General features: G+C 39.8%; 1 protein-coding gene across 7 annotated transcripts in view; it reads right to left on the bottom strand.

Annotated features, from left to right (window-relative positions):
* The window catches only part of OPHN1 (oligophrenin 1), a 750,938-nt gene that overhangs the window by 126,314 nt on the left and 611,356 nt on the right, over positions 1–13,268 (bottom strand). For all 7 annotated transcript variants that reach the window (XM_061136930.1, XM_061136931.1, XM_061136928.1 and 4 more), the window contains 3 exons: positions 5,911–6,076; positions 4,770–4,820; positions 556–597 (listed from right to left, as the gene is read on the bottom strand). In XM_061136930.1, coding sequence (XP_060992913.1) covers positions 564–597; positions 4,770–4,820; positions 5,911–6,076 — 251 coding nt within the window. In that variant the 3' untranslated portion in view covers positions 556–563. The remainder of the gene's footprint in view (positions 1–555; positions 598–4,769; positions 4,821–5,910; positions 6,077–13,268) is intronic.

Here is a 13,268-nt window from a genome sequence, read left to right as displayed (position 1 = left end):
GGATGTGAAATTGCTTTGCATTTGACATATATAAAGAACTATGGACGAAGATTCAAGGAGTATGAAATAGTGATTTGGGCTGAAGGAATGAAATCCCTCTACAAATACTAAGGTAGACTCTTGGGACCTACCAAAATATCAAATGAGACTTTACTGATATTCTTACAGACCCAAAGGATGTCAGAATTAAAAGATTCCAAACATTTCATTTTACATATTAGGAAATTGAGGCCCAGGAAAGGAAATGTAATTGCCCCAAATGTCACAATCTAGGCTTCCTAATGACTTTGATTCAAAGGCAATTCATAAAATTATACTGTAGTTTGGCTGAGAGAGAAAGAAAGGAAAGAGAAAGGAAACTTAAAAACATAGAGAACCTCAGTATTAAACAACAGTAAGTATAAGGGTCATGTAATTACAAAGTAGTAAACTGAGCCACGGAGGTGAATTCCCACCCTCTGGACCTACATGGCATTCCAGTTCTCAAAAACTCAGATCTCATAAAGAAGGCATGTGTGTAACAAGGTTTTGTAATCAGAAGAGGATACTACATACCTGAGGCCTCAACTCTCATCTCCAGGAAGTCTGCCTTGAGAACTGCGGGTAAAGGATGAAAGACATTTCACTAAGACTCTAGAAATCAGAACTGGAAAGGCAAACAAGTGGGTGGGTAACCTTTCTGAGACAGTGCCAATTAGGCCATTTGAAAAATTAGGAAGTGATTCCATCCAAATATTTCAAAACATCTCACTCCATGCTTATAGGTTAGGCTATCTCTCTAGCAGATTTAGAGAGCCCAGTGTCCCAGACCCAAAAACATCTTTCAGGTGCTACCACGATCCTTTGAGTGTCATACAATGGGAGGCTAGGGGAGACCAGAGAAATTGGCCTAAGACCAAAGACTACATTCTATGATTATCTCCAATGACAGAAGGGCAATGAGGGAAGGCAAATGCCTTCTATGAAACATGAATCTTCCTTTGCCTCAGAGACCAAACAAGCTTTGCCTGGCCTCTTGATGTCTTTAGATCAGTCCTACGGTCACCTTGTCTAGAGATGGTTGGAGGAAAGAGAAAACCCTGGAGAATTAAGGTCCATATAATGTGGGCAGAAAATCCCAGACAACAGCTGGTCCCAGGGCTATGTTCTCAACATTGTTTTTCTATTCTCTCTTGAGTCTATTTATACCTACTCCCTGAGTGATCTTATTCCCATTCATGATTTCAATCCCCATCAAGCACTGAGACACCCCCCACCCCAAAGTCTACTATTCATATTGCAGTATATGTGAATAAATTTGTACAGTGGCTCTACTCAATAATACTACCCCTAAATGTATGTAGGTCCAGTACCAATTACTAGTCTAAGTTGTAGTTACCCATCCGACATTACTATCTGGATGTCCCACAGAATCTTCATACACACTGTGTCCAAAATTGAGCAGAGAAAGTTTTCCACAAAACCTGTTTCACCATGATTAAGTATTGCTACCATCTACCCAGCTGTCCAAGTTAGACTTTTTCTCTCTTAATCTTCCTCCAATGTTCCATATTTGAAAAGTAATTAAGGTCTTACTGAGTCTACCTCAAATCTATCCTTTCATTCTATTCCTGCTAACAATGCCATATATCAGGACCTCATCAACTCATGCTAGGATGATTAGCCTCCTAATTGGTCTCACTGCCTTCAGGTTTTACTCTCCTATCTTCCTCATTACCAACACAATGTGTGTGTATTTCAAAATACTTCATGAAGATTAGAATATGCATTGTCATGTTTTTAAGCTTTTAAGCTCTCCATAATGACTAAAGAATAAAGACTGAACTCCTTGGTATGTTATATAAGGCCTTTACAATCTGGCCCCAATCCATCTTCCTGGCCTCAGTTCCAGCTGAGTTTCCTTCCCCTCACCCCCACATTCCAGCCAAAGTGGAACACTAATCACTTTGTGAACCTGCATTGCACAAGCAGTTCTGCCTTACTGAAATACTTTCCCCTCTTTTCTCTTCTTTTGAGTTTTTAATCTTTAAATTGTTATATAAGGGAGATAAATGAGAAGTGAGGTCATTCAAATATCAGGTTACATATAGTCAGGTGTACAAATTGGAGGCAAAAAGGGGCACAGCAAAGGTTAAATAGATTATCATTTTCATTAGAGATGAGATGAGATTGACTGTGGCTAGTCTAAGAATTTTGACCAGCAGCCAGCATGTAGATGTACTGATGAAAATGGTGGTTACAAAACTGGGGTCAGAAAGAAAAACACCAATACAGTATATTAACACATATATATGGAATTTAGAAAGATGGTAATGATGGCCCTATATGCAAGACAGCAAGAGAGACACAGATATAAAGAAGAGACTTTTGGACTCTGTAGGAGAAGACAAGGGTGAGATGATTTGAGAGAATAGTATTGAAACATGTATATTACCATATGTGAAATAGATGACCAGTACAAGTTAAATGCATGAAACAGGGCACTCAAAGCTGGTGCACTGGGAAAACCCAGAGGGATGGGATGGGGAAGGAGAAGGGAGGGGGGTTTCAGGATGGGGGGGACATATGTACATCCGTGACTGATTCATGTCAGTGTATGGCAAAACCCACCACAATATTGTAAAGTAATTAGCCTACAATTAAAATAAATAAATTAATTTAAAAAAACGGGTCTAGATGGAAGGAGTGCTTTTGTCATGTGGATGCTGAGTGGGAGGAATCTGTAGGTACCTAGGAAGGTGACTCATGACATATTGGAGAACTGGTTTACCCACATTGGTCTTACACACACTCCTGCCAAGATAGAATCTGGAGATAAGGAAGAGGATTAAATTTAGGTTCCAGAGGCTTGAACATAGGACTGGTAGGGTCATCCTCCATCCTGAAGTGCCTGCTTTTGCCATAGTACCCTATGTTGCAGTTGGTCCAAGACTTCTCTGAGCACTATGACAAATATGGCAACCTAGGCAATGGTTACCAATCTTTCCACATTTTCAACACCAGTTTGGCTATAGTTTCCCTATTAGAAATCAAGCTGCCTTAAAGATTCTACTGGACTTTGTTCATGCCTAGTACATATACAGCTTAATGCCTTGGGTCCCTGTTCAAGGCTACAGAACAATCCTTCTCATTTTCAGTGTATTCTACCCATCTTTCAAGCTCCATCTCCATACCACTACCTCTAAAAAGCTTTCCTTTAGATATGCCCAGTTCACTCTGTTAATTCAAGATTGTTTTATTCTATTTTCCTTGTATTTATTTATCATATGGCTTATCCTAGGGAGGGAGGAAGGACTACCCAGAGGTAGTAAATAGTCCTGCTTATAGGCAGATGCTTTAAGAATATTAAGGTGTCTCATTCTGTTTTTCCTTCCCCGCCCCCCACCCCCCACCAAGCCTATCTGATTAAGCCTGCTTCAAAAAGTATTCTAGGTAAAAACTTTATCTTCATTATATCAATAAGAGAAATCTAGGGCTTTGATCTCACTTTCACCTGTTATGGTAGAATAAATGGTAAATTATTGTCTAAGGAGAATTTGGTCTAGACTAGAGTTCCGTGTGACTGACTGCTAAGCAGAATTTGAGTGCCCTGCTATTCAGAATCATGTCCTGGTGAGTCAGGGCCCACAGTTTTAACTAAAATGATGTCTAACCTATCCCAGCTCCAGTGCTGGTAAAGGCATATTACTCTGCTTTTAACTGAACACCCGGAAGAGTTACACTCCTATCACCCACCAGGAAACACAATTTTGAACTCTCTGATAAGCAACACTAAGTAAACTCACAGAAGAGTCGAGTCCCTGAAGGATAAGCAATCATTTCTCCATGTGTTCCAATCTAAAAGGTCCCAAATGATAGGCCTTGAAAAGTCTACACCAGCACTTGAAGAATTTAAAAACAAATTAATTGGAAGGAAGAAAGGAAAGAAATGTAAAAACCTAGATTCCCAGGCCCTACTCCTGGAGATTCTATTTTAATGAGTCTAGAGTGGAAGGCAGGAATCTGGGTTCATTTTCTTTTCCCTCAAAATTTTCCAGGTGATTTATATGTGCAGCCAGTTTGAAAACAACCACTTAAGTCTAATGCTTACCTCTGAAATCAGGACTATGTTTATTCTAAGGCTGTTTATGTTAGAATATTGCACTCTATATATTTCTATCAGCTGTCCTTTTAGAATAAAATAGGATCTAAATAAGCAAATTAACAAAAAAAGACCTACAATGAGCATAAAATTTTTGCAATACCACTTGGCATGTGAGTACTCTGTGTGTGTGTGTGTGTGTGTGAGAGAGAGAGAGAGAGAGAGAGAGATTGAAAAACAGAGAGGCAAAGACAACAAATACAGAGATAGACAAAGAAAGAGACATGGAGAGAGAGAGACAGAAAAAGAGTCAAAGAGATAGGGAAACTAAGAGATAAAGAAACAGAGACATTAGCAGAAAAGCACAAAAAGAGAGAAAGAGACTGAGAATTACAGAGACAGAGAAAGAAATAGTGTAAAAGAAGCAAATAGGTAAAAAAAAAAGAAGCAAATAGGTAAGAGTGACAAAGGCAGAGAGACACACAGGTATAGGGAAAAGACAGAAACACAAGTTAAGATTGGGGAGACAGAAAGACAGTGTTGGGGGAGGGAAAGGAACAAACACAGTCAGACAGAGACAGAGCTACAGATAAACAGAAAAAGGGAATGTTAAGAGAGTAAATGACACAGTCATGATGCATTTATTAAAAAGTGATTTGGTTTCAGTTCTGTCACCTGCATCTCTTACCTTCCTGTTTTCCGGGAAGCTGTTTCAAAGAATCTGGTCCTGGAAGCCACTCTGCAAACAGAAGCCAACCAAGTCCCATGAACTGCTCTGAAATATGTGTGAGAACCAATGGCCAATGGAAAGGAGAATAAAATATGAACCAGACAGGCCACCAATACCACACTCTGCCTTAGCTTGCAAAGGATTTGTGTCTGAGGGAAAATCTGCATATCAGAATGTGAAATGGATTAGACACCAGAGACACCCCCAAGGCTATGGCTGAGACCCTCTGCTTCCCCTTGGTTCAGAATGGTCTAAGTATGATATGCATTCAGGCTACTCTTGGGAGAAATAAGTGAAACAAGTTCTTGGTTTCAGAGTATAGCTTTTGGCATTTTGTAAATACACTTAGCTAATCAGTCCAAGTGGTAGAGGCTTTTATTTTCTTACTTCCTCAATTTTACAATTATGAGACAATAAATACAAGAAAAAGGAAAACCAGGAGGCAGTAGACTGAGAGGGGTCCCAGGCACTGGCTAAGGAGAGGCCAGCCAGGCTAGTTTTGTGGCCAAGCAAGGCTGGTCCCTGAGAGGTGCTGTGGCCCCATCTTAGCTGCTTTATCCCTGGTTTCTTGGCTTGCAAACCAGCCTCAGGAAGGCCTGCTGGATATCAGTTCTGTTCTTACCCTGTAAGATGCTCTCTGGAGAATGAGAGTCATTTTGGAAAAATTTTAAAATCATACTTTCTCTTTTTTTTTTTTAAAAAAAAAAGCCTTAAAGTACAAGTAAAATGAACAAACCTTTTCATTAAATTACTTTTAAAACAAGTAGTAATAATAAGATAAAAAATTTCTAGAGCCAAGGAAGCATGGAAGCAGCAGATAATCTTATTACCCTACAGAGATCAGGGTGACTAAGAAAAATGGGTCTCCTATCATGCATTAAGTTTTAAATACTTCAGCTTAGGAAAACTCTCCCAGCCTTAAGTGTTGAGTAGAAAACTCTGAACAGAGCTGGTCTATGACAGTTCCCTTCACTATTAAGTGAATGATGCCCCAGGGCTGTGCATTGTACACCCTTTACAACCATAATGATAATCTTAAAAGCATTCTTAGTGATCTAAGGTGGGCCCGAGGTCAAGGTTGAAAAACAGCCCTACTTACACAGATGATGGGATTTCCCCTGCATTGCCAGCCATAACATCTGGCTTTGGTTCTGGTTTCTGTGTAGTAGTTGCCCGGCAGGGAGGGTCTGGAGGCCTCACTGGGGGTCGGATGATGGTTGGCTTTTCTCCTGGAGGCCGCACTTTGCTGAAATTGTCAGAGTCTCCTAGAAGAGAGAACAACAAGAACTTGGACAGTTAGCCAAATGGAACACTACTCCTTAAGAGATACCCAATATTGCAGTGATATTGGCCATCTCTCTTGGTCCCCATTTCTTTTTGGTCACTAACAACTCTGGATTAAAAAAAAATTATTCTAGCAGCTATCCCTTCAGATAGTCTATGTTTGAACTCCAGCTCTGGAACTTCATATTTGTGTCACCTAGGGTATCAGTTTGCTCAGTCTCAGTTTCTTCAACTATATAAAGACCAATAATACACATAGCAGGTGCTTAGTCAATAGCTGATCACTGACTGGATGGATATGAGTTTGAGTAAGCTCCAGGAGTTGGTGATAGACAGGGAAGCCTGGCATGCTGCAGTCCATGGGGTCGCAGAGTTGGACACGACTGAGTGACTGAACTGAACTGAACTGAGGGTATCAATTTGCTCTGTCTCAGTTTCTTCAACTATATAATTAAGACCAATACATTATCTTACAGAGGCATTGAGAGAATTTACTTAGGAACTAACATGTTTGGTATCATGACTGACACATAGCATGTGCTTAGTCAATATCTGATGGTGAATTTGCTATAGTCATCATCACCAAAAAATCAGGTTCTTTTCACTTAAACCTTGACTATTGTAGCAGTCTCCTAACTGAACTTTCTACCTCTATGTCTCTAGTCTCCATGTGACTCAGCACAAAATAAATACACATAATTTTTTTAATAAAACAGTTCTGGCAGGAGTATATTGAAACAGATGCATACACACATTGCTCGTGGCACTATACAGTGGGCTTCCTCTATCTAGATTGTCTGACATCAGGAATTCTGGAACAATGTGGATGTAATGCAAAATAATATATATGAGACAGTTCATGCTCATTAATCCAGTTGATCCACTTTGAAGACCTGACCCAAAGAAATTAACCCAAGAGGAAAATATAAGCAATCAGCACAAAACATGCTTCTTAATAGCAAAAAGACAGACTCAAGCACAAAGGCAAATAATTAAATTCTTACAAGCATTTAACCAATACATATTATGCATGAACTAACAAGGATTTGGGCTAGGTGAAGAATGTATTCATATAAAATAATATTATCTGAAGAAAAGGCCACAGAAATATTCATGGCCTGATGAACAGCATCTGGAAATAGGCACATGTGCAACTATGCAAGGGTATTAGCAGATTTTGATATTCACTCAATTTTTGTCAGTAAACCTTGATAATCATTTTTTTCTTCTACAAAACTTTTTAAGGTAAATGTAAAAAATATCAACTTTCATCCATAATCCTTAAGTATTTGCAAATTGTTTTTCTTCTCCTTAAAGGTTTTCTCAGTGGCTATAAAATGTACAGGATAAAATTCAAACTTCCTAGCAAAAATTCAAGGCCCTCTATGAGTTGGTCCCAAATTATTATCCCAGGCACTAACACTGGACTTTAACTCCAGCTCTACTTTTTGTTAAACCAGTCTCCTCAATGGCCCTATCAAAGCAATCCCCTGGTTCTTACTTCTAGATGAGATAGTATGATACAGTGTAGAAAGTACAGAGTCTTGAGTTTTCTCAAGACAGATCTGGTTTTCAGGCCTTGTTCTGCTACTTCTAAGCTGTGAGACCCTGGACAGTTATTTCAACTCTTTGACTACCAAGGTATTCATCTGAGAAATGGGTATAATAACCCCTCCTCACATGGTAGTTGTAAGAACTAAATTAGATGGTTGACAGAGAGCACCTAGCTGACAGCTGGGATAAGTAACCGTTAGACTCTGCCCTGCTTCTTGTCTGATATATACCCCTGTTTTCATGTTTGATCTGTATTGAAAGAAAAAGAAAAGAAAGAAAGTGAAGTCGCTTAGTCATGTCCGACTCTTTGTGACCCCGTGGACTGTAGCCTACTGTGGACTGTAGGCTCCTCTGTCCATGGGATTCTCCGGGCAAGAATACTGGAGTGGGTTGCCATTTCCTTCTCCAGGAGATCTTGCTGATCCAGGTATCAAACCTGGGTGTCCCGTGTTGCAGGCAGACGCTTTACCCTCTGAGCCACCAGGGAAGCCTGATCTGTACTAAAACCACCCCTAAACACTCAACTCAAATCTCAATCCTCTGAACACTCCACCTGGCATAGGTAATTTCCATCCATGTAAATACTCATAAAGTACATATATTGCTCTGTAGGGTTTTTTCATTCCTCTGGCTAGTCATTCTGTTGAGGGAGACAGATATGAAAAAAATGATAATGATAATATAGTATGATTGGTGCTCTAATGGTGATATGAGCCAAGTACTATTCAGTCACACACAGAGAAATTCTGTCTCCCCATCTAGGCTGTATCTTACATTTCTGGACACACCATTCCCCTTAGCACCAGGTCATGTACACAGAATTGTAGCTAAATAATGACCAAAATAATAATAACAATAATAATCTAATTTTTCTAAAATGTTATACCATTCAAAGTACTCTTCCAGATAACTGTTGATGTTCACAATAAGCTTGTGAGGAAAGAATAGTAGATGGGCCTTATCTTCTCCACTTTACAGAGAAGTAAACTAAGGTTTGGAAAGGTGAACTCACTCATCCACAATCACATAATTAGGTAAGTGGTAGAGAGAGAACTAAGACTTATAACTTCTATTTCTGCATCCACTGTTCTTCCCAGTGTTTGCTGTTTTGTTGTTAGTAGTAGTAGTAAAAGTGAAGTGAGTCAGAAAGAGAAAGATAAATATCGTATTTTAATGCACATACATGGAATCTAGAAAAATGGTACTGAAGAATTTATTTACAGGGCAGCAATGGAGAAACAGACATAGAGAATAGACTATGGACATGGGGAGAGGGGAGAAGAGGGTGAGATGTATGGAAAGAATAACATGGAAACTTACATTACCATATGTAAAATAGATATCCAACGGGAATTTGCTGTATGGCTCAGGAGACTCAAACAGGGGCTCTGTATCAATCTATAGGGGTGGGATGGGGAGGGAGGTGGGGGGAAGGTTCAAATGGGAGGGGGTATATGTATACCTATGGCTGATTCATGCTGAGGTTTGATAGAAAACAACAAAATTCTTTAAAGCAATTATCCTTCAATAAAAATAAATTTAAAAGGAAAATGTTATAAATGATAACAATAATGATAATGATAATAAAATAAGTGGTAAAAATTTAGCTAACTTTTTTTATTGAACACTTGCTCTGTTCTAGATGCTATCATACTATACTCAGTGCTTTATGCACATATTCTCATTTAACACTAGCCATAACCCTGAAAGATAAAAAGTATTATACCTGTTCTACAGCTGAAGAAACAGAGAGATGAGAAGTAACCTCATAGTTAATTGGCAATAGATTCTGGCCTATCTACTTTCCAAAGCCCAAGTACTCACAAGTACCAGTGGTTTTCAACCCTGGCTAAACATAGAGAACATTGAAATTATATAGTACTGGGGACCCAATCACCAGAGATACCAGTTTAATTGATTAGGGTAGGACCTGGGTATGGATATTATCTAAAAGTTCCCCAAGTGATGCTATGTATAGACATAGTTAAGAACCTCTAGCCACATGATGGTGCTTGCTCACCTGCAGATCAGATTATAACAGCTGACAACACTGTTCCATTTCTACTGGTTGCTGGAGTGAGTACTGGATAGGAAGCATACACTTCAGTCAGAGTCAGAAAACATTTCTACCTGAAGCTGTATCCACCCTAAGGCTATCATTTCCTTTCATGAGAGAACTGGATGACACTCCCTGAAACATGAAACCCATTCATTTACCAGTTGCAGGCACATGCAAATAGACATCAACCCAAGGCCTTGGAAAACAAATGTCATTAGACTTGCATCTTCCTAGGCTCTTTATGAAAGTGAAAGTCACTAATTCATGTCCGACTCTTTGTGACCCCATTGACTGTAGCCTGCCAGGCTCTTCTGTCCATGGAATTCTCCAGGCCAGAATAAGGGAGTGAGTAGCCACTCCCTTCTCCAGGGGATTTTCCCAATTCTGGGATCAAAGCCAGGTCTCCCACATTGCAGGTGGATTCTTTACCATCTGAGCCACCAGGGAAGCCTGAGAATACTGGAGTGGGTAGCCTATCCCTTCTCAAGGGGATATCCCCCACCCAGGAATTGAACCATGGTGTCCTGCATTGCAGGCGGATTCTTTACCAGCTCAGCTGCCAGACTCTTTATTGGGAGCTACAAATTGATGTTTCATTATAAGTCGAACTTTGAAGTAGTAGCAAAGGGCTTTCTTGGTTGAAAGACCCCAGTGATGTTCTCTCCTACCTCTAAAGTGCCACAGCAAAGCCACAAGTCAAACTGAGGCAGGGATGGAAGAGTAATAATACCCGGGAGTCAAGAGACCTAGATTCCAGTATTAACATTAAAACTAACTTGCTGTGTGACCTTGAATGGATCATTTCCCTACCTTTACAATGTGGACTTGGACTGCTTTCCAGATCAATGGGTCCATGATATAAGTCTATAAGCCTATATCTTTCCCTGCTGACCTTCATATGCTACTCTAAAAGCCTGTTCTGATCATGTACCTAACAAGTTTGAAAAAAAAAAATCTCCAGATAGCTGGATAGGTAGATAATAGTTAGATTTCACAGCTCCCTGTTATCTGCAGTTTAAGCGCAAGCATTTTTTAAATTAATTAATTTATTTTACTTTACAACATTGTATTGGTTTTGTCATACATTGACTTGAATCCATAGCACAAACATTTTTAAACCTGGAATTCATTACCTTCTTCAGTCTCAATTCAGCTGATCATTCTGGTCTACCTTTCCACCATTCCTCTTCACATATCCTATAGTCCACACAAATAGCATTACTTCTTGCTCCATGTATATATCCTACAATTAATAATCTCTTTCTCAGATGCCCTCTACCCGTTCTTATATACTGCAATTTGCATCATCCATCAAGATTCAACTTAAGTTTCATATCTTTTGGAAGCCTAATATGCTGCAAATTCCTCTCTCTCACTCTTACAGCACTAATCACCTTGTACTTTGATTCAGGGCTCTTTGTTTTGTTGGCTCTACCTCCCCAATTAAGATGGAGCAACCTCAGAGCTAGATCTAGGTGAGATTCCTCTCTGTATTCAGCAAGGGCCCAAGTACACTGCCTTGCATGTAGATGTTATTTAATACTCATTGAGAAAAGAAAAAAATGTATCTCACTCCATTAGAAGGACAACGGGAAAAGCTTTTCTTTTTGAAGTCCCCATTTGTGTCATCTGTGACACACAAACATGATATATCCAAATTTGAGGGTTATTCTAAAATATAAACTGAAAGGTATTCAGTGTATTGAGTGTTTCTTGAGCAGTTTTGTGCCCAGCCTTATGCTATCACAAGAGATGCAAACAAATTATTTGACATAGACTTTGCCATCCAGGGACTTCCCTGGTGGCTCAGACGGTAAAAAGCGTCTGCCTACAATGTGGGAGACCCGGGTTCAATCCCTGGGTTAGGAAGATCTCCTGGAGAAGGAAATGGCAACCCACTCCAGTATTCTTGCCTGGAAAATCCCATGGATGGAGAAGCTTGATAGGCCCCAGTCCATGGGATCGCAAAGAGTCAGACTCGACTGAGCAACTTCACTCACTTTGCCATCCAGGGGCTTAAAACTGAGTTGAAGAATGAGTCATCCCATGGAAAATAAGCATGAATATTGTAACTCAGCATCCACACACAAGAGTCAAAGTTGGGTGCCAAAAGAAATGAGTTAAGGGAGAGTTCCCTGGGGCAGGATTGTGAAAAGGCTGGACTTTGAGGAAGATCGCTAAGAGGCCTTCCTTGCCCCTTCCCCTTATCAATGGTCCTCCTATTTCTGAGTGTTTGGCATGGTCACAGATAGGCTGAGGGTGGAAAAAGTAGCTCTGAGCTCTTTTATAACCTCTACATTTAGAGCTTGAGGCTTCTCATCAGCTCTAGAATATAGAAGAGTAAACATCTACCATCTTCCATAGCCTGCCATTTCCTAAGAGGCTGTTACCCAATCAGTAGCACTATCGTTTTTTGAACTTCTCTTATATTACCAGATGTTCTGTATACCTAATCTTACTTAAACACACACACACACAATCTTGCTTGCAATATAGGCATTGTCTTCACTTACAGTTGAGAAAACTGGCTCAGAGAAGTGAAGTTTACCTAATTAAGATAATGTAGTTAGTAACTGGATTCCTGTAAAATCAAAACAAATGCTACCTTAAACTGAGTACTCCTTATGTGCTAACTATATAGTATCTCATTTCATCATTATAGCAATCCTATACACATAATATCTTAATTTTACAAGTTAGAAAACTGGGCTCAGAGAGGCTGTGACTTCTCCAAGGTCCCACAACTAGGATGAAGCAGGACCAGGATTCAAACTCACGTCTCAGAGACTCTGGAGCCTAAGTCACACCTCAGACTTCACTAAGCCTTTTCAGCTTAGTGGTATTTATACCAAATCATACTTCCTTATAATTTATGTTTAACCTTGGACTTTAACATGACTTTTACTATAAATTTGATCTGCCTCTCCAGCTCAACTTGTTCCTTCCCTCCCCATTCTCTATCAAATGACCATAACTAAAGAATCATCACATTTATAGATTTCTTAGGACTTGAGTAGCCCTCATTGTCAACAAAAGAGTCTGAAACGCAGTACATGGGTGCAATGTCAAAAATGACAGAATGAGCTTGGTTCATTGTCAAGGTAAACCATTCAACATCACAGTTGCTGTTGTACAGTCACTCAGGTGTGTCTGAACTTTGTGACCCCATGGACTGCAGCACTCCAGGCTTCTCTGCCCTTCACCATCTCCCAGAGTTTGCTTAAACTCATGTCCATTGTGTCAGTGATGCCATCCAGCCATCTCATCCTTTGTGGTCAACATCACAATAATCCAAGTCTATGTCCCAACCACTAATGATGGAGAAGCTGAAGTCGAACAGTTCTATTAAGACCTTCAAGACCTTCTGAAACTAACACCAAAAAGTGATGTCCCTTTCATCAGAGGGAACTGGAATGCAAAAGGAGAATGTCAAGAGATACCTGGAGTAACAAGCAAATTTGGCTTTAGAGTACAAAATGAAGCAGGGCAAAGGCTAACAGAGTTTTGCCAAGAGAACACACTGGTCACAGCAAACACCCTCTTCCAATAGCACAAGAGAA

This window comes from Dama dama, chromosome X (genome assembly GCF_033118175.1).
Source record: "Dama dama isolate Ldn47 chromosome X, ASM3311817v1, whole genome shotgun sequence".
Lineage (NCBI taxonomy): Eukaryota > Metazoa > Chordata > Mammalia > Artiodactyla > Cervidae > Dama > Dama dama.
The sequence above is the reverse complement of the archived record's forward strand: the minus strand, read 5'-3'. Positions and strand labels throughout refer to the sequence as shown.